The sequence below is a fragment of the Carlito syrichta genome, unplaced genomic scaffold (assembly GCF_000164805.1).
Source record: "Carlito syrichta isolate Samal-C Ts95f unplaced genomic scaffold, Tarsius_syrichta-2.0.1 Scaffold315175, whole genome shotgun sequence".
Classification (NCBI taxonomy): Eukaryota; Metazoa; Chordata; class Mammalia; order Primates; family Tarsiidae; genus Carlito; species Carlito syrichta.
The window spans coordinates 127,453-154,568 of NW_007259271.1; the positions used below are offsets into that span (position 1 = coordinate 127,453).

Genomic DNA, 27,116 nt, shown 5'->3' on the forward strand with positions numbered 1-27,116 from the left:
ACCCTCTGAGGCTATTTCTCAGCTTATCAGTTATAACTTCATCATTTTCCACAAAGAAATGTCTTTTTCTATGCTTACTAATTTAAGTATTAATTTAGAATCTACTGTGCATCAGACACTGTTCTAGGTACCTGAGATAATTCAGTGAATACAACTAAGTTCCTTGACTTCATGGAGCGATGTTCCAGTGTGGAGAGCAAAACAGTAGAAATAAGCATAAAATTAAGTTGACCTTTGAGCAATCTGGGAGTTAGAGGCACCAAGCCCCCATGCTGTCAAAAATCCACATGTAAATTTTGATGTCCCCAAAACTTCACTACTAATAGCCTACTGTTGACCAGAAGCCTTACTGATAACATAAACAATTGATTAGTACTTATTTTATGTTATATGTATTATACTCATATACTGTATTCTTCCAATAAAGTAAACTAGAGAAAAGAAAATATTATTAAGAAAATCATAAGGAAGAGTAGATATAGTAACTCTTCATTAAGTGGTAGTGGATCTTTATCAAGAGGAGTTGGTCTTGCTGTCTCAGGGGTGGCAGAGGGAAAAAAAATCTACGTGTAAGTGGACCCACACCGTTCAAATCCATGTGGTTCATGGGTCAACTGTATACTACAGCACATTGGCATGTGATTGGTACTGTGGGGAAAAAAAGTAGAAGAGGGTAAGGGGGATCAGGGATGGAAGGGAATGCAGTTGCAATCTTAAAATGTATGTCCTGGATTGTCCTTTTGAAGAAGGTCATATGTGAGCAAGACCTTGAGAGAGGTGAGAGTGGGCCACACAGATATCTGCAGGATAAGCATTCCAGCTTGGGAGAGCAGCCAGTACAAAGGCCTAAAATAGAAGCAGGACAACAAGGAGGCCACAAAAAATATGACTGTGGGTTTCCCCCACTCTTTCTCACTCTAAGGGCCTAAGTTTTGAAACTAGAGAGAACGTGATTGCCAAGCCAATGACTAATACATACATTGATGCCTCGTTTCTCTCTTATGTGCTTTCTCTTCAGTCACATGACACAGGCGATCCCATTTGATGACCCTCGGTTGGAGAGCTGCCAGATCATCCCTCCAGCTCCTCGGAAGGTGGAGATGAGAAGGGACCCAGTGCTGGGATTTGGTTTTGTGGCAGGGAGTGAAAAGCCAGTGGTTGTTCGCTCTGTTACACCAGGTAAACACCCAAACCCAGTTTTGGATCTCTCAGAACTGTCTACTGCATGCTGTCAGGATGACTACTGTTAATTTTATAAGTGACCAGGCTGTGAAGGCTAAGTGAGTTTTTCCCACACCTGGATAGAGTCAGACCGCTAGAGGGACAGAAATGGCTCCTCAAACTAGGTTTTAAACTGCCAAATTTATCATATCACTTGACTCAGAAAAATGCTTAGCCATCATCTGTAACCATGGAAATGAATGGATGCAAAGAATAAGAGGCAGGTACTGTATTATTACAGTAAGCCCATGATAAATTTCTTAGTGAAAAAAGGCAAGAAGTGGTGTTGAAGTTCCAATAGGATCTAGTCATTGAGGTAGTTGGATTATTTTGCAAATATGTACTCCACTTCCTTCCCACTAGAGGCAGAATAGAGGGAAACCCTAGCCCATTGCTTTTGAGCTGGACCAGGTGATTGACTTTGGCCAATAGCATACTAGCAAGATGGTACATGCAAAAGCTTGAATTGTGCTTATGCAATTGAGCTTGTTTCCTGGGCTTCTGCCATGGCCTAAGAACAGAGTTTTTCTGTGTGGCTGCTACCCCTTCAGCCTGAGCCCTAGGATGAACACATGTGGCAACAAGTCTTCAGCTAGGAACTAAGTACAGCCTCATCTGCAGTTTGATGCAGAACTAACTGTCCAACTGAGCCTGGCATAAATCAGCCATTCTGCAGTCATCCTAAAGACCCAAAAGCATGAGAAGAAATGATCACTGGACACCTAGTGAGTTTAGGGGAGGTTTGTTATACAGCAAGCACTGACTGAGATAGTACAGGTCAAATCTCTTAAATTCTACAATATTATCAGATAATTGATGTACTTTTTCTAAGTCATTTGTGTTAAAGTATACAGATGTTCCACTGTCAGCACAGTTGAATACAGTAGACTGTGATTGCCTTTTCATATCAGACTGCCTGAGTTTGAATCCTGCCTCTGGCCCTTGTTTGACTTTAACTTCCATGTTAACATCCCTGCATTTCAGTTTGATGTAACCTCTACACTCTCTGCATAACCAGGATCCTAATAGTATCTACTTTATAGGGCTGTGGAGAGGATGCAATAAGTTAGAAGAGTGCCAGGCACATCCTGATCATTCCACAGATGTTTATTATTATTATTGTTGTTGTTGTTGTTGTTATTGTTAATTAACTTAAGATATTTGGCCAGTTGAGTCTATCAATTAAGGGAAACAAAAGTCAACTAATGAACTGGCATACATTTTTAAAGTTGATTTAATTTTTTATTACTTTGGCATAATATGTCCCACGGCAAGAACCACAAACAATTAACCACTTTAGACTTGTGATGAGAAAAATAAGTCTCCTTTTCACTTCCACCATGTCTACCATACAACTTCTTACTCTGCTGAGTTTTTTATTTCATTAGATGCAAATAATATCTAGTTCTCTGTGTAGGATTGTTGAGCATGACACAATTGAGAATTTTATTCTCAAAACAGATGTGTTGCTTTTTATAATAATAAAATAATATATATGATTTTTAAATAAAGTACAAGCAATGTAAATAGTATAAAAAAGAAGGTAAAACAAAAACCAGCTGAACTCCTACTACCAAGAGACAACCATTACTGACATAGACATAGAGAGAACATGTGTAGTAGGCATAATTCTGTGTATATACAAACACACATATATAATGTATGTGTGTTTGTATATGCATAGAAACTTTCATCCTATAATGTGTAATATATGTTTGTATGTATGTGGGTGTACACATATTTTCTCCTAAATGGAATGATATTTGGCATGCTATTTTATAATGTTAGGATATTTTAACATCTCTGATTATAAGATTATCCAAAGTATGTGTCCTTCCAGGAACTGACTGGAGAGTAGAGTCTTGTTTTTCATTTTTCTGTATCATCTCACTGTTCCTTCAACCTCTTCCTTTCTTTGCCCTCAATTCTCCTTAGCTTCAAAGACACTAATACCTACTGTTAGACAATTTTGAGAAGAGTAGAAAAAAGTGAAAATAGGGGTCAAAGAATACTATTTCCAGTTATTTTTATGAGTGAAAATGCTTGTCAAATAAACTGTGTCTATCATAAAAATGACTCTACTGAAGTCCCAAGTGAGTTCAGTGGCGTGACCAGGTTTTTTTATACTACACAATTCAGTCTTTAGAGTAAAGGGCATGAGACAATTCTCTGAAGTCTACCACTGTTTCATATTTTGAATGAGATCGTGATTTGCTTCCTCCAAAATCCTTGATTCAAGTTGCTTGATTAAACAAGAATATTTCCATTTGATCAAAAAGCATAGGTCAAATGTACAAATATGTCCTGTTAACCTGAGAGTAGGCTCGTAGTAGAAAAGTTAATATCCATTATTCAAAGATTTACTTTGAAAGTATTTCTGTATTTGACCAGTGTTTGATTTCTAACCATTTTTTCAACTGAATTTGAGCGATTGCTTGCACATAATTCAATAAATAATTAGTTTCCCAAGTGAATTTCTGATTTTTTTATGTGTGCAAACACTGTTAAATAATATTTTCTATAACTAATATGGAGACATGTTAAAGTTTCCCCAGAAAGAAGACATATTTATGCTACAGCTTGAGTGACATATATACCTAGTGTCTGAGTGGGTAGAGAACAACTGAATTACTTTCAGCTCCATACTCTGGGTGTGAAGTGTTCATTTCAATCACTAAATAAAATAATAGCACTAATATTGAAAAGATAGCATTTCAGCTGCACTTGTCTGTCACCCAGTGTCAGACCTTTGGAAATATAGTTAAAATTATAGTATTGTATAAATATTTTGGAGGTAATGCCTACATCTAGGGCATAATTCAGGTCATTGGTTTTAGTTTTTATTTGATTACAGATGTGTGCTTCACACAGATGTGGTTTATGTATCGAGAGACCTGGCAGAGTCTCTTGGCAGACTTGGAAGAGTCCAGAAGTCCATACTGAGATTCAGTCCTACCTTCAAGCCGGTTCTTGAACCTGTGAGCCTCAGTGATCTCATATAGAAGGGATTATAGTATTCAGTGAGGTTACTAGGCAAAACATCGAGTCCATTGCCTGGTGAATAATAAATGCTCAACAAATGTTAGTTTCCTACTCCTTCCTTGGAAACAACTGTAAGAGAAAAGCAGCCGCTTTCACATCTGGGAGCTGGTGGGCCCTCACAGCTCAGTTTGGATGTCCTGTTACACGTGAGCAATTTCCCCAAATATTGACAACAGACAAGGTTACTCTGTGATTGTGATGGGTTAAGACAAAAATAAGATCCCTCTACAATCACGATGTGAGCACAAACAAACATCCAAGCACAGTTCAAACCACAAAATATGACCAAACACGCCTCCTCCCAATTGATGCTAGTGACTGCTGCTTCTTTATCCATTACATCTAGCTCTGCTTCCTTCCTCTCACCTTTTAGAAAATTACTTAGATGCTGTCCCTATTTCCAGCCAGCATCAAATCCACAAAAACCCCTATTTCCTTGAACCTTTCCCTAAAGCACCTACCACAAGACCAAGTCTTACAGAGCCTTTCTAATACCCCCTTATTGACATGTCTTACAATTTCCCACAATATGCTGTCTCCCTACTTGTATTGGGTAACTACATGCAACTTTGTTCAACTGTACCCAAGTTGGAGCTTTGGCTGTATGCCATCAACACAATTGATGGACTACCTGTCGGGAGAATTGCTTCTTCTAGTGGCCTTACTACACAAAGTATGTTCTGTTGGCCAGCAGCATCTGTAGCCCCTGGGATGTTGTGATAAATACGTCATCTCATCCTGCACTCCTGCATAGTAACAAGTTCCTCAGGTGATTCATATGCACAATACAGTGTGAGAACCACTGCTAGGCTACCAAGTCTTAACCTTGACTGTGAAGGTTTAGAAAAATGTGGATGCCTGGGTCCCACCCCCAAAGATTCTGATTTAACTGGCAAGTGTGTGGCCTGGGCCTTGGTCTTGTCTATAGAAGATCCAGATGTGGTTGGACTTTTTTTCTTTTCTTTTTTTTTTTTTTAAACTGATAGCACCATTTGTTCACCGGAATCAGGATTGGGAGAGGAGGCTTCAGATGGGTTGCCAATGGTCTCACCTGCACTCTATTCTCATTTGTCTCCAGGTGGCCCCTCAGAAGGCAAGCTGATCCCGGGAGATCAGATTGTAATGATTAATGATGAACCGGTCAGCGCTGCACCCAGGGAGCGGGTCATCGACCTGGTCAGGTGGGTGACTCATTCACCTTTGTTCTGTCCTGTCTTGATGGCTGCTGCACTGCTCTGAGGCCTCATCTGCAGAGGAAGAGCTTCTTGTAGGCCAATTTAAGGCAAAAACACAAGCCTACACATTCATATCATTGAAAATGCTGCTGATACTGACCTCTAATATAAACACACATGCTCCATTCAAAACAAAACACCTAATTGCCCACTCTGTGTTAAAGCTGAAGGTGCATATGCTTCAGCTTAAAATTTTTATGAGTCTTATAACCAAGGGTGCATTTTTTCCCTTCCAGAATTACTAACACATTGATTTTCCATAATCAGGGAGATGAAAATGCAATACCTGAATTCATCATAAGTGATGAGTAATTTTATATACATAATCTCATAGGTATACAAACATACAGTTCACTGATTTTTCATGTTTGACTAAGTGATTCATTACTGAATTTTGAGATTATCAATCAAGGTAAAAGAACAATTAGGTAAAAACTAGGACAGTTTAAAAAATACACTTGGGTTATTGGTTTAGTTTTTGTTGTAGACATAAGTAGTTTGTTATGTGATATTCTTTTTTTTTTTGAGTTGGAGTCTCACTCTGTCACCCAGACTGGAATGCAGTGGCCGCTCCCAGCCACCGCAGCCTCAACCTGCTGGGCTCCAGCGATCCTTCCGCCTCAGCCTTCCAAGTAGCTGGAACTACAGACGCATGCTACCACACCCGGCTCATTTTTGATTTATTGTAGAGATGAGGTCTTGCCAAGTTGCTCAGGCAGGTCGCGAACCTGCAGGCTCAGGCAATCCATCACCTCAGCCTCCCAAAGTGCTGGGATTACAGGCTGAGCCACCGAGCCCAGCCTGTTATGTGATATTCTTAATGGGGAACCTGAAAACATATTTTGTGTGATAGTAAAAATATTGGTCCATAATTTCCTTGGAAGAACACCAGAGTTATACTTTTACAATGAATTTAGGGTAAAAGAGGTCTTTAGAAGTTTTTCAGATTAGTCTGGGTCTATCATATGAATGGTTTCACTCGTGCTACAGCATGTTCAGGAATAAGAAGATAGGGCATTGGCCTTTTACAAACTGATCTTTTCAACCAAAATTGAAGCTGAAGTGGAGGCTATCAGAACACTTTAGAGAAGGGGATCTCCTACCATTTATGCTCATTGATAAAAGTACATCTGTACATTGGGAAGGGCATTAAGTGGAATATTTCTAAGGTCTTCCAGAGAAAGTTTCTTTCCTAAGCCTACTTCAGTTTTTGTTTCATGAAGTTCTGGATGGTCAAACATTCTTGGAAGAACTGGGAAAGGAGAAAAAAGACAGAAATAGAAAGAGAGGGAGCTCATTTTTAGGGTGACCAATCACCCCTCTTTTAGCACTTAAAAGGCCTATGTCCCAGGTAAAAACTACCTCAGTCACTGCTATGGTCTGAATATTGGTGTCCCCTCAAAGTTCATATGTTGGAACCTAATACCCAATATGATAGTATTAAGAGGTGGGACCTGATTAAGTCATGAGGGCTGAAGACTGATGCCCTTTATAAAAGAAGTTAAAGGGGACTGCCTTGCCTCTTCTGCTATGAATACACAGTGAGAAAGTGCTATCTATGAGGAATGGGGCCTTTACCACATGACTGAACCTAGCAACACATTGATGTTGGACTTCACAGCCTCCAGAACTGTGAGAAATAAATTCTTGTTACCGTATTTATAAATTACCCAGTCTAAAGTATTTCCACCCAAATAGACAAAGACGGTCACTCAACTTTAAGTCTGGGACTAATATAATGGTGCCTTCCCAGCTTGCTAGAAAAGTCATATCTGTACCCGTAGAGCATCAAAATCTCCAAAGAGTGGTCTTGCACAGGAGCAGGTACTGACACTTGTGTTCTATTCACTGTGCATCAGGAATAAGATCCGGGAATGTCTCTAATCTTTCTATGGACCAGAAATGCAAAAACAGGGGAAGACTGTATTTTAGAGCCTTTAGGAGGGAGTTGTAATGTTACCACTTGGATCACTTCTCTCTTGAGATGCATGTGTGTGTCAGCAGGGACATACCGCATCCAGGCAGGCTCTGAGCCTGCTTGTATCCTCGAGTGCTATGTTTGGGCCAGATGCCAGAAGTCACAGGGACATTTTATTTTCCCTTAGGCACACGCCTCTGTGATCAGTCCTATTGATTTCTGTGCCTGAAGGATGATAGAAGAAATAAAATATCTGTGTTTGGGTTTGCTGTGACTGAATTGCTGGCTGCAGGACAGAGACGGAGAAAAAGCTATCTAAAAGTGTGATCATTTTGTAGCAATCTTTCCAGGGGCATTCCGAAAGATTGTTTCTAAGAAAGATTTTTTTTCCTTCTGATTTAATGCATTGTGGAAGAAAATGATATCTCTGTAAGCAAAGCACTCTCTATAGAACTTTATATGTAATGGAATAAATGAACCAGTTAAAAGAGAAGGTGGCAAGCAACAGTGTGAATCCACCCTGCCATGTGCTTTTGCAAAGCCCATCAGCTAAGAAATGTTTTTTACTATTTTTAAGAGTTGAAAAAAAATAAAAATAATATTTTGTGACACATGAAAATCATATGAAATTCAAATTTCGGTATCCATAAATATTTATTGGGGTATAGTCATGTCCACTCATTTACATATTATCCATGTCTGCTTTCTTACTAACATAGCAAAGTTGAGTAGTTGCAGCAGAAACTGTCTGGCTCACAACCTTTTCACTCTCATTAAACCAAAATTTGGAAATAATGTATATTTCACTAATGAAAATGATCAAGCATTAGTATGCCTTTCCATAAGTTTAGTCATCTGTCTGCCATAATGTGTACTAACCTAAAAATTTAGCTCTTGTAAAATAATCCCCTTTTTTACTGGGCTCCTCAGCCGATATATATTTTAAGGTCTATATCTTACACAAGATAAATTCCCTTTCTGTATAATAAAAAAAATCCCATTTTCTTAGCCACTAAGGAAATTCAGAAAACACTCATCATTTTAATAACACAGTAAAACTCTCTCTTTAAAAATTGGCATCCATTTGCTTGCATTAGTGGTTTAGTTTTGTTTTGTTCTTTTTTCCCAAAAGCAGCATTTGTTCATGGATCATTTTTTGTTTCTAGATACATTTGTGTTTCTTTGTGGATTATTTTTCTTATCATTTGGTTACTCTATAATAGAATTTTTTTCCTTGAGAAAATGAAAGTTTCTTGGAGACCAATTTACTGCTATAGTAACCACATTTTTTTCATGTATTCTCAAAAAGCTATAATTGCTGCACTGAAATTAGATAAGTTCTGTTCATTTCATAGTTTTCTAAGTTGTTAACTCGAACTCATACTTTATAGTGGTTCATGAGTAAAATCTTTGAAGAATCCATGCCCCCTACAAATTACCCATTCTTTTAAAAAGTATCTAAGGATAATGTTCACTGGCTTTTCACAATTAGACAAATTAACTTAAAGCAATCTCCAAAATTTTATTTTTAAAAAGTAAAGGGTATTGTTGCTCATAGAAACATTATAAATTATGCCCCAACCTTCCAAGGCTAGCCAACCCAATTAAATTCATTTGCCTTCGTTCAGCAAACAATTACTAAAGATGAACAAACATCATGTAAGGCACTTAGCATATATAGATGTGTAGGCACAATCCTTGCCCTGAAGGAGAAGACTTTTAATTACTTGCACTATATTTATGACTGGACAAGTCTATTAGGGGTAGTGCTTAGTAGGAATGCTTGGTGAAGATAGGTGGGAATGTCAAGGGATGTTGGTGATAGTGGTGAAGAGTAGCAACAAGCTGAATGGAAGAGCAAGTTTATGCATGGGGAGGGAGTTGTAAAAGATCTTTCCTTTGACTCTGGGAACTCCAGACCTTCCTGACAGGAACTCACTTTCCAATCTGCAGATATAGAAAAATTCATTGCCTGAGTGGCTATCCTGCGCCACAGACTCAAAATTTGGTCCTACAAGGCAGCAACATAAATCCACTGGCTCCTGATAGACTGGGTGCACTAGCTTTTTGGATTAGAGACTCATTTGAGAATCTGGTAAATGCCACGGACTTCTCCCTTCAACCAGAAAACTCCAAACACATACACAGTTCTGTATGTAATATTAAAATGTTTCCTGACGCCCTGAAGCCAATCCCAGTTTTAGACTACTAGCAGCAGATTCTGAAAATGCTATCTCCCTTCCTCCTCCTTCCTGAATACTAGAAGCTAACATTGAAGAACCAAGCACATGCATACTTCGGTCTTATTCTTTTCCATCACAGTAGTGGTAGTGGAGAATCGCCCATCCCATAATAAGAATGTACAAAGATCGAACTGGAAACTAATCTCCCCTTCCCCCATCCTCTGTAATAAGGCTGCTAACTATCCCTCCATCTGCTTCCTCCCACTACCTAAGTTGATTATTTCTGTTTATCTAATTGACGAGCAGAGCTGCAGCTATTTGTCTACAGAAAGTTGCTCACATTTATCAGACATGTCACCACTTCTATACTAATATTAGAGGGCTTTCCTGGACAACAGTAGTCAAAGGAAAGATCTTTTACAACTCCCTCCCTATGCATAAACTTGCTCTTCCACTCAGCTTGTAGGGTTCTTCCAATAAGAACGTAAATGTATTAAGAAATAATAGGAGAGTGACATTAGCAAGGTTGCAAAATAAGGAGTCCTCTGCTGGTATCCCTCCAGAGCAACTGTAATTAGCAGCCATCTATAAACAAAAGTATCTTTGTGGGAGCTTTGAAATCCAGATAGGAGGTTTGCAAAACCATCTAGAGAGGAGGGTTGTTTTGAGAAGGCAGACCCACCCAGACCCACTTTCCAATCTGCAGATATAGAAAAATTCATTGCCTGTGGCAGACTCACTGGCCCAGAAACAGCCACATCCCCCTGTGGACTTGGCTATAGTCCTGTTTTTGACCTTGGTCCTACCACTAGCACCATTCATCAAAGGATCCAGGAGGAGTCATGCCTATATATGCCCTGGGTAACAAACCTGCCAACCTTGGTCCCAGCTGTGGACTCTGAATTGGCCTGTGACCTAAGTTTCAGCCTCTCTCAGCAATGGTCTGTGAAAGTCCTGCCTGACCAGGGATCTCCTGGGAGACAGGCTGGTTTATAACCCTAGAGGTAGGCCCACTGAACTTGGTCTCATAGATTTGGAAAGAGCCTCATGACTTAGCTCTAGCCTCTCTCAGCCATAGTCTGAGAGCAGTCCTGCCCACCCAGTGACTCTCTGGGACACATGTCCATCTGTGTACTCTTGGGCAGGCCTACCGACTTCAGTCTGAACATGGACCTGAAGTGGCTCCATAACCTGACTCCAACTCCTCTTTGCCATGGTCAGGAAGTTGTCTTGCCTGCCTAGGGACCCAAAGGGAGACAGGATCCTCTGTGCCCCCGAAGGTAGGCCTGCCAACCTTGGTCCTCCTGTAGATCCTAAAGCCCTTAAGAACACCTGTACCTGAATAGATTGGGGGGGGAAGAAGACCTAGCAACATTCTGGCTATGAAACTCACTTCAGCTGTAAGGACACACTTAAGCTGAAAGTGAAGAAATGGGAAAAAAAATCCTATGCAAATGGAAACCAAAAGAGAGCAGAGGTTGCTATACTTACATTAGACAAAATAGGCATTCAGACAAAATCTGTCATAAAGACAAAGAAAGTCAGTATATAATGTTAAAAGGGTAAATTCATCAAAAGGATATAACAACTATAAATAAATGTGCACCCTACATCAGCACACCTAAATATATAAAGCAAATATTAGCAGAACAGAATGGAGAAATACCAATACAATAATAGTAGGAGACTTCAATATTCCACTTTCAACAATGGACAGATCATCCAGATAGAAAAACAATAAAGAAATATTGGATATGAGCACAACACTATGGACCAAATTGACCTAACAGACATATACAGAACATTCTATCCAACAGCAGCAGAATAACCATTCTTCTCAAGTGCATACAGAACACACTCCAGGATAGACCCTTTGCTGGGTCACAAAACGTATCAAGAAGAGTGACATAAGCAAAATAGTGAAGTATGTAATTTTGGTCCCCACTCTCTCCTCCCTACCACAGAAAGTTCAACTAGCAACTATCCACAAACTAGAACATCCTTTTGAAAACCTCAACATTTAGAAACAAGCCTGAGATACCCATGTGGTACACAGAACTGAATGAAATCCCAACGAGAAGGGTGAGAGGAATGGTCTTACTATAATCATGCCACCACCACGCCAAATTGGTATAGTGCCAGATGGAGAGAATTTCCCTGGGTTCACAGTTTCTACAGGGAAAAAAGAGAACTGGAGGCAGTCATTCAGCTTCCCTGGCATTCTAAGCCACTTTTCAGGAAGCCCACTCCAGTCTCACTTCACAGGGAAAACTAGAGAAAATGGTGTTGCTTGACTACTAGGGATCAGGTAGAAACAAAGATAGTGACCAGTGTGGATCTTGGTGGTAATTCTGTGGTCCTGTCAGCTGTGGCACTCAGTCAAAGATATCAGCAAAGCTCATAGATTACCCACAAATCTGAGTGCATTGCCTTTAGAAGCACAGTGGGAAGCACAATCTAACTTGAGTCCTTAGACTGCTAGTCTCCTCGCCCAACCTCAGAACCAACCCAAATGATTCCATATGAGCAGAAAGTCTCCCAACTCTGCAGATCTCAGAGAAGTGAAGGGGATACACTGGCTTGACTTGGGGAGGCAAGAAACAGCTCCATACAGGCAAAAAGCCCACCCAATAACCCTGCCCAAGCAGGAAGACCTTTGTGAATCTCAGAGAAGTGAAAGGGCTACACTGGTTTGACCCATAAAAGCAACCAGAAACTACCCTCCACCAAAGAGTCCACCCAATAATCCCACCCAGGCAGGGAGACTTCCGCTTCTGTGCATTTTGAAGAAACATATGGGTTAGTCCTGCTTAATGTGGAGGTCAAACAGCCATTGAATTTAATCAAATGCTCACTCTGTGGTTTTACCCAGACAGGAAGACAGTTCCTAATTGCACATTTCTAAGGAGCATAGCCTCAGGTCATCCCTGTCCACTGACTCCCCCCTGCAGCCCTGCCTAACCACAGATCCAAAACAGTGGATTGCTTGACCGGGAAATGCATCTTTTGACTGGCCTGACCAGAAGCCAATGGAGAACCCATATGGTAGCTCTCCCTGACAGAAGAGCTAAGCCAGTGGTCTCACCAGTCAGTGTAGCCCAGCTAGTCACCCAATCTGACATCAGAGCAAAGGCAAAAGGCCATCCAACTAGAGAACTGACAACAAGCTCTGCCCCTCCAGGGTTGTCACCAGATGGCCCTTCCAGAATCAGGAGCTACACTAAATAGTGAAGCCCTAGCCCTGCCAAAGAATACCTGTAAAGCCCAGAAGAGGGTGATGTCTCCTCAAATATGTGGACAACAATATAAGGACATAAAGATGATGAAGAATGAGGATATCATGACATCTCCAAAGAAAGCTCCAATAATGGACCACAAAAAAATGAATATCAATGAAGTGACTGACAAAAAAATCAGAATAATACATATAAAGAAGTATGGCAAACTACAAGGATATACAGATTAAAAATTTAATGAAATTGGGCCAAAAACATGAAAAAACTAGAAGATCAACAAAGAAGTATAAACAACACAAAAGAAGCAGACAGAATACATAGAGATTAAAAAAAACACACATGACTGAAATGAAAATTTTAATAGAAAGTTTCAACAGCAGAATCAATCAAGTGGAAGAAAGAATCAGTGAGCTGGAAGACAGAACATTTGAAATTATCTGATCAGAGGAGCAAAACGAAAAAAGAATTAAAAAGAATGAAGAAAGCCTGGAGGAATTATGAGACACCATCAAGAAACCAAATCTTTGTAAAATAAGAGTTGCAGAAGGAGAAGAAATAGAAAAAAGACCAGACAGCATATATTTTAAAATAATGACTAATAAATTATATTACATAAAGCAAAAAGCTTCTGCACAGCAAAGGAAACAATCAACAAAGTGAAGAAACAACCCACTGGATGGGAGAAAATATTTGCAAACTATCCTCCTGACAAGGGATTAATAAGAAGAATATATTAGGAACTCCAACAACTCGTTTTTAAAAATCCAATTTAAAAGTGGGCAAAAGATCTGAATAAATATTTCTCCAAAGAAGATATATAGATGGCCAACAGGCATATGAAAAATACTCAACACACTAGTCATCAGAGAAATGCAAATCAAAACCACAATGAGCTATCTTACCATAGTTAAAGTGGCTTTTATCCAAAAGACAGGGAGTAACAGATGCTGGCAACAATTTGAAGAAAGGGGAACCCTTGTACATTGTTAACAAGAATTTCAATTAGTACAGCCTCTATGCAAAACAGTATAGAGGTTCCTCAAAAACTAAAAATTCAACTACCTTATCATCCAGCAATCTCACTACTGGGTATATATCCAAAAGAAAGGAAATCAATATATCAAAGAGATATCTGCACTTTCATGTTTATTGCAGGACTATTCATAATAGCAAAGATATGGTAGTGTGCATCTGTAGTCCCAGCTATTCTGGAGGCTGAGGCAGCAAGATCTCTTGAGCCTAGGAGCTCAAGGCCTGGGCAACATAGCAAGATTCCATCTCTTTAAAAAAAAAAAAAAAGAATTCTTAAAACAGAGAATCATGTCTTCCTGGAACACAAAACTTTTAAAGGTAATTTTATTGACACCTCAACAAGAAAGAAGAATAGTGATGGCATCTCAACTAATAATGATAATGAGAGTAAACATATATTACAAGTCCTTACTATATGGTAGACTTTCTGCTAACTACTTTATTCCTTAATATTAAGACTAGCTAACATTTATATGGTACTTCCTATGCCCTGTCCTGAGTACTTTTTGTGTATCAATTCATTCGCAATGGTGAATGGGTACACTAGTTACCTCTAATTTACGGGAGAGGAAACTGAGGCACAGAAAGTACATACCTAAGGTCCCACAGCTAGTGAAGTGAGTGGTGGCATGAAACCCAATCTGCTCCTGAGTGGCCACTCAACCTGCCCATCATGTGTATTCTTCCCAACAGCCCTGTGAGCAAGCACTGTTTATTGTATGCACATTGCAAAGTGGAAACTGAGGCTTGGAGAGATTGAAGCACTTGCCTACAGTCAGGACAAACAGGAAGGTGTACAATGGGAGTGGAAGAAAGCCAGTACAAATTATTGGGATCTGGTGGTCCATAGTGGGCCAAGCCTGACTTGGCACATTTTCTCCCTCATTTGGTGGGACCAGCAAATGATAGAGCTACAGTTGGGCTCTAGAACATGGGTTTTATCTCATATAACACATAGACACATTTCACTTTTGGGTTATACACAAATAGCCTGTCTCCTATCCCAAGTTTGCAAGTAGTTCCCTTGATTTTAATAGGAAGTGCTCAGGAGTACCTGCTTGTTGCAGGAGATGAGAGATTGGCAGGATTATTAAGGGCAAAATAGACTCTTTTAGAAAGAAGCCATCTAAAAATTAGATCTCAGCACATCTGTCTTTTTATCAGTCCCTCCTCATCAGTATTATAATAGAAAGTCAAATCAGATCATGTTCCAGGGACACTGTCTGCAGAAGAATACATTAGGAAGGTCACTTTCCTGCCTAATTTTAGCTGGACTTAGGTGTATCACCATGCTATTTAGTAAAATAACAAAGCAAAGAACATCTACTGAGCATCTGGCACATAAAATATGCATGGTGATATATGATATAATAAGACCTTATTATAGTAAGACCAGAAAGCAATTTCAGTGGAAATACAAAAGAAACAGCCACATGGCATGCTGACACTACAAATTGTGGTCTCACCTTATACACACTTGCAGTGTACACGTTTTCCGACAATTGCAAATTATAGAGTCTGAGGAGAAAGAGGTCAGTGATCATAGAAAATGGAAAGCATGGAAAAACATTCCAACAAGGATATGGTAGAAAAAGGGATTTGGGTGCACAGTTCTTAAAAGCTATAATACCATATAGTGATGAAAATTAATAAGAAAAATGGTTTCACCTAGATTATTTTAATGTTCTTAGATTTTAATAACCACCTCTCACTTATTCATTAAATCTCTTCACTACTGTAGATACTTTTATCCAACTCATGTGGAAAATTAATGTTGAAGATTGAAGAACCAGAATAAATTTTAAACAATGATCTCATATGGTTGACACTACTGAATGTCTTAACGTCTTACTTGTATTAAGAAAAAGAAATGGAAGGAGATAATTATTGAACCAATACCATGTTCTGTTCATTCTTTGAAACTACAGATTTACACGTAGCTGAAAAGACCAAAAAAAAAAAATCTCAGTGAGGCTATACATTTTCCCTGTGGTCAGAACATGCCCAGAACCAAAGTATAAGACTCATTCTCTAAAGATGTTCACCAGGAGGGGCTCAGGAGCTCATAGCCAAGCCTATTTTTACGGGTAACATACTAGGTGGATATAGTAGGCAAGAATGTCTGGCCACACACTCAGATGTGTAAGAAGTGTATCATTACTTATCTATGTATAATAATCTAATATTTCTTTTAAATCTTCATTCAAGTGTATGGTCAACTTATCGCACTTTTCTCAGTGCTGAGTGTACCTTTAGAGGTGTTCGTTTAATGGAAAGCGGCATTGGGGAAGTAAAGTGTATCCACTCCTTGATCATATCATTCATCTCACCAGAATTTGCTGAGATATCTTTGTGCCCATCTGGTCTGCCTTTGATCACTTGCCTAGGAAGGGAGCCACTGTGTCACATTTTGCTCACCACTGTCAACCCTCCTTTAACCACTTCCCTGTCATATTGGGTGCATTTGCCACACTGGAGCCATGATGGGATATAGATTAATCCCTGGGGCTAATTCCCTCCAGGATCTTGTTACTTTCCCAGGGTTCTGACTAGGGATGGATGTACAGGCAAATACACACTTAAATTCACAGGCACCCATGAGTTTGGGCCCTTTGCCTGCCCTGTGATTCACCCCTTTTCTCCCATCTTTACACTAGTCCTCATTCTGGGGAGAAGTAAGATTTACTCTGATTTATTAAATAACCTTAGTTTCTAGAACCTAGATATTTCTTTACTTTCTTCTGTAATAATTCCTTCCTAGGGCAATGAGCATTGTATAATCTGGCTGACCAAATGGGCAGGAAATAGAGTTTGATCAAGCAGAGTGACGGGTATGGGGATGGGAGAGTTGTCCTGCTATTCAATGAAAAGATGTGTGGGATAGAAATCAGAAAAATCTAAATTCAAATCCTACCTCTGCAATGTATGAGCTTTGTATGATTTGGGGCAAGAAACTTTATTTAATCCTCAGTTTCCTCACCTATAACATAAAGACCTACCTTATACAATTGCTATAAAAATTAGATAAACCACAGTGAGCAAAACTGTTAGCAGAATTAGAGCCCATAATCAGTTCTTGATAGAGCAAAGTTATTGTCCTCATCAAGGTTATCAGTAGCAGCAGCACCATAGCTGAATAATCGTGAGCAAATTGCTTATGTCTCAGGATCTTAGTCTCCTCGTCTATAAATGTAGCTAAGAATTCTCACTTGAAGCCTTTGTCTCGGGATTGAATGAGATAAAGTATGTAAGAGCACTTCATGAATTGTAATCATTGGGGTCGTTGTGTCAGATGCTGCGTTTCTCCTCTTAAAATTGCAGGGTAGGGTATTGGTACACAAGCCTCGGCAGAAATCTAAACTTTTAAGGATGAACATAACTTGAAAAATGATTAAAAAGCTCTGAGAGGTTGGAGTCTGCAGTGAGCCATGATTTTGCCATTGCACTTCAGCCCGGGAACAGATTTTAAAAGAAAAAGGAAAAAAACCCCTGAGACTTAGGGTTTGTAGAGGCACCCAGGCTTACACCTGGGGCGCTGGAGTCCAGAATTTGACAGTGAACTTGACTTTGGGTTCCTCAGAGTTGCATAGCTGTGTGACAACATAGTGACAGGAACAAGAGCACTTTCAATGTTTCATCATATGGGTGAAAGGAGTGTAAAGAGATTCAGGAGGCCATTGGCATGTACCCTGCTGGAGTCAAGATTAGGTTAGAAATGATCTAAATCAGGGATTAACAAATTTTACTCTGTAAAGGACCAGTTAGTAAATTTCAGACTTTGTAGACCATACGGGCTCTGTGATAACAACTGAATTCTGCTGTTGTAATACAAAAGCAGTCACAGACGATTGTTGACATGTTCCGATAAAACTTTATTTACAGAAACTAGGGGGCAGGATGGTCAGATTTAGCCCACAGGCCTTGTTTGCTGACCTCTGACCTGAACCAATGAAACTTAGAGATTTCAACCTGGTCGAGTGCAGTGGCATGCCTTAATCCCAGCACTTTGGGAGACTGTGGGATCCTGTCTATAAAAACAGAGAGAGAGAGAGAGAGAGAGAGAGAGAGAGAGAGAGAGAGAGAGAGAGAGAACTGAAGAGAAATGAAGCAGAGGCTTTTTACTAGAAATAACAATGAAGATAAAGCAAATATTATGAACTCCCTGGCCACATAAAATTCTTTTTGGAAAATGGAGAGGTAGAAAAAAATAATAAGCAAGGGTACCTGCACAATGCATATTTGTATACCTAACCCTTAACTGTACCCCACAATTTTAAAATAAAAAATATGTTAATAATAATAATAAGCAAAAAAACAAATAGATAACAATCACAGACTTTTGTGATACCTTCTGTGATCTTCCCTAATTCACCCCCTAAGTTAATTGCACCCATATATTTACCCATTGAAAAGTGCACACACTTTTATTGTAATCTATACAACACAATATTATCACTATTTGCAAACTTGTCTTTCTTTGTCACAATTCTGTGTTTCTTAATGACAATAGCCAGTATTAGGGTAGCACTAGCTGCTGTGACAGACCCAAACCTATACAAAGTTTCAATCACAACAGGAGTTTGTCAATTACACAAATTTCATAATGGATGCTCCTGATTGGTGAGCACTTTTCCTTCAGGGTAATCCAGGTATCAAACCCAGACTCCTAACCATTTTGTGGCTCTGCCATCTTTAACACAAAGCTTCTAGTTTGTCCCCGTCAGACTGGCAAAAGGGGAAGAGGATAGAACGGCACATGGAAGGGTTTTGTGGAAGGAGTGTACAGCACTTCTGCTCCTCTTCCATTGGCAAGAAACCAGCCACTTGGATGGATCTACCTGCCCAGGAAGCTAAGCATGAAGTAGCTGTGTGCCCAGACAGTGGAGGGAGCAGGTTGGCCAAGCATGTTGCCAGTCTCTGCACAAATCCTGTTTTGTTAATTATGTTAGCCTTTGTGCCTACCGCAGTGCTCAACACAAGAACTCTGAACGTGAATTTAATACTACTTGCCTTTAAAAAGACTGGTACAATTTATTTGTTATTCTTGTAATCGAATCGAAATGAGTGGGTTCATGGCTCGTCCCTTGCTTTTGCAGGTGTTGATTTTAGCCTATCACTTATCAGTGCCATTTGCTATATTACTTCCATGTGCCTCACTCTCACTAACTTCCTCGTTCTCAACCTCTTCACGTCACCTTAGATTCCGTTCATGAAATGAAGTGTTTAGTAAGTTGTTCAAATGACCATTCTGCGATTAGCCTGCCCCTGTGCTTCTTTCATCCAGTGTCAGCTTATCCAGCATATCCATAGTCACATTTATGCCCACTGACCTCTAATTTTACATTAAACTTTAATGTAAAATTTTACATTAAACATCAGTAACCTGTCTTCCCTCTGGGAAAACGCGGTGTTTATTGCCCTTTTGTGTGGGGTTTTAAGGGTTGTGTTTATGCCTCATGCACATTATTTACATGTGAACTTGCTGATAAGCAGCCTTTTTATCTTCTAACCAAATCAGCATCCAAGTGATGTAATCTCCCTGCATCCCCTTTCTGTCCTTAAGATGAAGAGATGTGGTAACTTGAAAGAGATTTGCAGCTGGGAGAGAGAAAATTAGCGTTCAACACCAGAAACTTCCAGTCTGAATATGTGACATCTTCAGAGTTCTCATCTCCCAAAAGGTTGAGAAAGGGGGCTATAGACAGTGTATGAGAAACCATTTTTAATTGTACAGGTCTGTCCTTCAATGGAAAGACATTTAACATCTGCGACACCATCCACTAAATTCTGTTGGTGATTCCCAATCCTTGGGGATGTCCCCACCCCACTGAGAACCACTGGAGAGGATTGTTATGAAATCTTTCCAGCTTAAACATACTGTGATCAGTAATATATGCATCTCAATGTTTTCTCAAAAGGATACAATTTTCAAGTCTCTATAAGATAAATGGTTCCCCAGTGGTGAGAGTGTTCCAAGATGGCAGAGCATTCATGAGATTGTTGAAAAGAGAGGAGAAGATAATGAGGCAAGTCCTGTCCCTGTTCCCAAGCAATGCTGCAGGGATCAAGGAGGTGGCAATGATCACAATCCACTTTCTCCCTGCTGGGAGTCCAGAGGGTGTGGTAACAGAGACCACCATGTTCATAAACTAAATGAGAAGACAGTGACATTTAGTTATCAATGGGATCTGTAAAAGTGTCTTGGCATATAGATCTTGGCAGAAAAAGAGTCTTTGAACAAGTAAGATGCAAAAAAATGAATTCTGTACTCCCTTGCCGCTCTTCTGCTAGCTTGTTTTTTCATGCAGTCAGAAGCTGCTGAAAGAGGCACTTGAACCAAACTTTAAAAAAATAAAAGGAAAAGGGAAGCAGTTACCATTTATTAAGCCCTCCTCTGGGCAACATCCACCAAATCTTTGCACACCTCTGTGAGTGGGGGTAATTAGATTGATTTATGGTTGAGGAAACAGGATTAGACAAGTGCTGACTGTGTACAGGACTCTCTACTAGTGAGTTCTATAAGTTGTTCAAGGTCAGTTGAGCAATACCTGATGAGGCCAGGAGGTAAACCCGAAGTCCATCTGTATATGTACTTTCTCTTACACCATGCTGCCACTCTGGGTGAGAGAAAATGAATAGAGGGATAGCAAGGTAAGTTATTAGGAAAGAAACTAGTCTCATCTATTTTCCCAGATGCAGCTCAGGGGAAGAAAAACCCTAGGCATGCTGTTAAAGGTCCAAGTTGACGATCAGCAGCCCCCTTCCAAGAACCCTTAGACAAGTGTGGACCAGTCTTCAGTGGCTGGTGTGAATTAACCACCAGAGGACCCTTCCTGAGTGTTGACAGCTGAGTAACATCCCCTGCAACCTTGCATGACTTAGATGATGGGGAAAATCTGAGATATAACTAAGAGTACATTCCCTACCAACCTGTTGGGTAAGGGCTCTGAGAAGAGACACATTATTTAGAAAAATAAGTAAATGTGTTATTTCTTACAACGAGTGTTATGGAGTAAACATCTTGTACACACTACATGATTTTTTGTTTTGATGTTGGATAAAATACAGAAGCGCGGAAAGTAGGGACTTTCTTTAGTGCCCTTTTCCACTCTGAATTGCACTTGGATTCCACATACAAATATAGGAACTCTTGTCTCTCAAATCAGACTTATTCCAAATAAGACTTCGTTTTTCCTTCAGCGTCATTGCTTATTTATATTCTATGTAGTTTAAATCAGTCTTTGTTATGCACACCAAGTTATTTATTGCTATATAATAGACATTAAAAAGCAGTTAATAAACCATTTGATAACAACTTAAAAGATATGGTACATATGTTAGACAGAAAAGTACAAAAAATTGCAAATCTTGTTATTAGACAGAAGCAATAGTAATATATTTTTATTCCAAATATGATGCCACTTTTTTAATCAATATCTTAGTTGTTATTGTTTTTTGAATTCTGAGTATTTCAAACTTAAACAACTGAAGTGAAATTTATTACCAATCCTATGTCAAACAATAAAGGACCTAGAAAACAAAAGATTTGTTATTTTTCCCCCATGTAAGAATTTATCACTGTTAAACATCCTTCTTTCCCTTTTGGCTCCTTGCTGCTGTTCTACTTATATTTTTATGAACAAAATAGTCTACATCTCTGTGTCTAATAAATGAGATTGCTTTGTGGGCTGAGCATGCTTGGATTATTACATGAAGCATGTCAGAGCTGAATTCATCACACGCTCTGAAATTCTACCCCAGGGTATTTTCATTTATACTTAATGTTAAATCAAGGATATTAGAGATGGAACAGACTGTTCTTCATTGAACACAATCAACAGTATCAGCTCACTTTGAACTACAGAAATACCATTTGGAATGTTCTTTTTGGTAGAGCACTTCAGGGTATCTGGGTAACGTGGAGCTTGATAATTTCAGAACTGAATACCCAAATACAGTAACAAAGGAAACCTCTCTTGGGATTATAATAAAAAATACCCAGATTGGAGGAAGCTTCTAAAAGTGCAAAATTTGTTTTAAAAGACCACGTTTCTTGCCCCTTTAATTTCCTGCATGTATTATGTTTCTTAAGCACAGTGAGCTACCACTTTCCATTATTCGACAAACTAATACAATATGTGGGGGGCCCTTAAAAGTAGCCTTCCCCTGTAATTTGTTTCTTTTTATCCATGAAGTCCGTCTCCTTGGGCTCTGAAACATACAGTATGTCTTAAAAGTAGCATAGCTGTGATTAGAAAGAGCCTTTCAGGCAGAAGTGAAAGAAAGACAATCCAAAATAGCTTAAGCAAAAAAGCTTTTTACTGGTTGGCAGAACTCAAGAGGTGTGGGGTGGAGCTGCTCAGGCACAAGGGGAACAGGGTGCTGAGATCTGATGCATTCAGGAATCCTTCGTTCTCCATCTCTTGGCTTAGCCCACTTTCCTGTGTTGGTTTCTTTCTCAGGAGAGCTGTCCAAGTAGTGTAAAAATTGTAAGAGAGCATGATAGCTTAACAATCCAAGAAGACCACAATTTCCCAATAAATCCAACCAGACTTCCCAAACAGAGCTTTCACTGGCACAGTAGGGTGACTGTCCACCAGGTCTGGCTCATGTGCCTGCCCCTGAAAAAGGGGATGGGATGAGACCATCTGGATTTTCAGCAGCTGAGAAAAGGGGAGGTTGGTTCTGCAAAGGAAATTGGGTAGCCATTACTAAATGAATGAACTGAATCCTGGTCAAGCAGAGAAAACAACTGCCACTACAACTGGTCATTCATGGCTGCAGGTTGTTTTAAAAACGTTTTATTATGGACAGTTGTGAACAAGATCATAAGTTAGAGAATAGTATAGTCAACCCATGTTCTGATCACCCAACTTCTGCAAATCATCAACTCATGGCCATATACCGCACTCCACGTGCCAAGGTACTTCCCATCCTTAGAAGATATTAAAGCAAACCCTACACAGAGCATTATTTCATCTGTAATATATATTAATTCAGTATATGTCACTAAAGGATAAGCATTCTTTATAAAAAATAAAATCCTAAAGAAGGACAAAATTATGAACTTTGCAGCAAATTGGATGGATTTAGAATCTATAATAGTGATCTTTCACAGAAACAAAGAAATGAGTACTGCACATTCTCACTCATAAGTGGACCCTGAACAATTATCATAATACTATGAGAAAGGGATGGACAATAGTGGGAATCTGCTGGGGGGAGGCACACTTCATCAGTAAGGGTACCTGATCTCAAACCAGGCAAAGTGGAGACCAAAGGGAGGCCCAAATTTTACCTGTACAATGACAACTTAGATAACTAATCCTGAATTGTACACGACATCTTTAAAATAAAAAAAGTTTAAAAGCATTAAAAAAAACCCCACAATGCCATTATCATACCTTACAAATTAACAGTATTTTCTTAATATTATCAAATACACAGTCTGACAGTTACATTCATAAACTCATCCTAGAGAAAAGCACTACATACCTCATTGCTGAATATCACTATGGTCCCCCTCAAATTTCTCCCATTAGGAAGCTATGCACCAACACCAGCACCTAGTCCACCCAGCAAAGCAATTTTAGAGCTCTTTTTCTGGAATGGCCATTAAGGCTCTTATTGTGAGAATGTTGGGGTTTGAATTAGAACAATGAACAAACATTAAATTTCTTGTTAAACTTGGCAAGAGTGGACGTGAAATCAGGGACATGTTAGTTTACGTTTATGAGGATAATGCCACGAAGGAAAAAGCAGTGTCCAAATGGACTGAATGTTTTTCTGAGGGGAGAGAAAGCATCACTGATGAAGAGAGGTCAGGAGAGCCAGTAACAAGCCGAACTGATGGAAATATTGCAAAAATTCATCAAATTGTGTGTCAGGATTGTCGGCTGACTAACTATGAGTAGCATACCAGATCAAATAAACATCAATAGAGACACAGGAAAATCCTAACTGAAAATCTTGACATGAGAGAGGTGTGAGCAAAAATGTTCCCAAAGGAGCTCTTGCATCACAACAATGCACCAGCTCACACAGCACTGTCTGTGAGGGAGTTTTTAGCCAGTAAACAAATAACTGTATTGGAACACCCTCCCTATACCTGATCTTGCCCCCAATGACTCTTTTTTTTAATTCCAAAGATAAAGGAAATATTGAAAGGACAGCATTTGGATGACATTAAGGACATTAAGGGTAATATGACAACAGCTCTGATGGCCATTCCAGAAAAAGAGTTCTAAAATTTCTTTGATGGGTGGACTAAGCATTGACATTGGTGCATAGTTTCCCAAGGGGAATACTTTGAAGATGCCCATAGTGATATTCAGCAATGAGGTAGGTAGCACTTTTTCTAGGATGAGTTCACAAACTTAATTGTTGAATCTTGTTTCCAGTCGGTATTCAAATTTTTTCCATGGTCTTACAAATTAATTTCTTGTTATACAGTATTTGATCCAGATCCAAATTAAGTCCCATTTATTGTGATTTGTGACTATGTCATTTGACTCTTACATCTTTTTATTATTGTCTTTGAAAACAATTTATGTTTAGTTTTCTAAAACAGTTTTTTGTCCTGTAGAGAGTCCCAGAGCCTGAATTTTGCTGATTGCATCTCTGGGCATCACTTCACATGATCTTTTGTCCTCCTGTGTTTCCTATAAGAGTTTTATTCACTCCCTTATGGAGGGAAGGAGTGAACTTTCATCCTCCAGAGGTGTATGGCATCTGGTTGTCTCTCTCTTTGTGATGTAAGCAGCTATTGATAATATTCACCAAGATCTATTAATTCATTAATGACTACAAAACAGTAATACTCTCATTCCATCATTTCTTCAATTAGCTGAATAATTATATAAAGAAATACTATTTAGTTACCTTGGGCAACACTTCATATGATAAAACAAAACAAATATTTGATCTTGTCCCTTTATTTACCAATTTTCTTTTTTTTAAGTTAGCAGAAATTTTATTTCCAAGTTCTTCAAAGATTATTATTACAAACACAAATAAAGTATTCTTCTAAAATGGTCCCAAATTAAATCAAAGGAACACCATTAAAGTAAAATACTTGTGACATTAAGAATTATTTTAGGCTGTAATATTTTCACATTACTTTGTTTTTTACCATTTACAATGTTCTGTGGGTCACATTTTAAACATTTTCAAATATATTTAATAATGCCTTTTTTTAGTACAACCACGACTACAAAGTAGAGGAACTTAAGGATACAAAAATCAAATCTGCTTTATTCATATACAGGATGGGCAATCTAATACAGAACATAACATTAATCTTAGCTGGGCTCGCTGGCTCAGCCTGTAATCCCAGCACTTTGGGAGGCTGAGGTGAGTGAATTGCCTGAGCCCGCAGGTTCGAGACCCACCTGGGCAACTTGGCGAGCCCTCATCTCCACAATAAATCAAAAATTAGCTGAGTGTGGTAGCGTGCATATGTAGTTTCAGCTACTTGGAAGGCTGAGGTGGAAAGATCGCCGGAGCTCAGCAGGTCGAGGTTGCAGTGGTCGGGAGCGGCCACTGCACTCCAGTCTGGGTGACAGAGTGAGACTCCAACTCAAAAAAAAAAAAAAAAAAATTAATCTTTCCAAATAAGTTTGCTAAGAAACAGCTTCCATGTTTAGTGTTAAAAATAAAACAATCTTCTTATTTAGAATATCAAGACTTCATTTGATTATTAAAGCCTATTCTTCCCTTCCAATTTTTACATTCTTGCTTTCATTTAGAAATTATAAATTCATGAGAAAGGAGCAACTTTTGTTGTGGCATAAAAATCTTTTTCAGGAACGAGTTAAAAATATTCAACTTTTTTCATAAATAAAACTATTTTCCTTTTTAAAATGTAAATATACAATAAATAAAACATATATGATATTCCAGGTATAGAAACATCAGTAATTCACATATGAAAATGTGCATTTTGGCACATATGTTTATCACAGCATTGTTCACAAAAGCAAGAACGTGGAACCAACCGTGCTGCCCATCAAAAGAGGACTGGATTAAAAAAAATATGTGGTTCATATACACAGTGGAATATTACACAGCCATAAAGAAGAACAAAATCATGAACTTCGCAGCAACCTGGATGGAATTAGAGTCTATAATACTGAGTGATCTTTCACAGAAACAAAAATCTGAGTATCACATGTTCTCACTCATAAGTGGACCTTGAACAACTTCTGTAATACTATAACAGAAGGATTGACAGTAGCGGGAAACTGCGGGCGGGTGGGGAGGTGGAATTGACAGTAGTCGAGATCTACCTGGGGGGCACACCTCATCAACAAGGGTATCTGCACAATGAATATTTGTATACCTAACCCTGAATTGTACTCCACAATTTTTTTAAAAATCATTTTTTCCATGGTCTTATAAAATAATTTCTTGTAACACAGTATTTGAATCCAGATTCAAATTAAGTCCATTTATTGTGATTTGTGACTATGTCATTTGACTCTTTCATCTTTTTATTATTGTCTTTGAAAACAAGAAAATGTGCATTTTGGTATATTTGGTGGTAAGGTTTTTGTTTGTTTTAAGTATAAAGCACTTCACCAAAAACAAAAACAGCCCATTATTATTTTAAACTCTACACCTTTACCCAGTTTCCTTATTTGAGTAGAAACTCGTCAATTTCTGTAGAATTGTGGCTATAGGACCAGGACACAGAAAAGGTCTAAAATATCTAAAAGTCATTTGGCTCGAGAAAAGTGTTTTCCTGAGACTTGAAGGTAGTCGTTCATTGCTTTGTGCTTGAAGGCACTCCTCAGCAAATTTCTTTCAAGTCTTCAGAGTAAAGCACAGGATTTGGGCTTCAGGAAGGGTTGCTTTCAGCTGGAATCCCCAACCAGCAGTGCATCCTTGCAGGCATTCTTCTTGCAGTTCTGTTGAAGCCTAGCTACCACCTCAGAGACCTTGGTCCTCTCCACGCTTGCCTCCAGCTAAAGCTGCTCTACCAGGTGCTGCAGGGCACTCTAGCAGGCCCCGAAAGACATGGTGGCGGCAGCTTACCAGTTTTCAAAATGAACTGTTTTATTGGCATATTTCTAAAGGAAAAAAAAATTATGTTGTTTTTAAGTAACATTATAATAAACTCATAGATGTAAGTATATTGGATTATCTAAATCCATTGATATTATTCTTTTTTTTTTGAGTTGGAGTCTCACTCTGTCGCCCAGACTGGAGTGCCTTGGCCGCTCCCGGCCACCACAGCCTCGACCTGCTG

General features: G+C 39.0%; 1 protein-coding gene across 2 annotated transcripts in view; it reads left to right on the top strand.

Moving 5' to 3' along the window:
* Positions 1-1,017: 1,017 nt before the first annotated feature.
* Positions 1,018-27,116, top strand: part of FRMPD4 (FERM and PDZ domain containing 4) — a 110,000-nt gene continuing 83,901 nt past the window's right edge. The window contains exons 1-2 of one of the 2 annotated variants that reach the window (XM_008072441.1): positions 1,018-1,179; positions 5,342-5,444. In XM_008072441.1, the coding sequence (XP_008070632.1) occupies positions 1,023-1,179; positions 5,342-5,444 (260 nt within the window). In that variant the 5' untranslated portion in view covers positions 1,018-1,022. The remainder of the gene's footprint in view (positions 1,180-5,341; positions 5,445-27,116) is intronic. The other variant, XM_021706133.1, reaches the window with a different exon arrangement.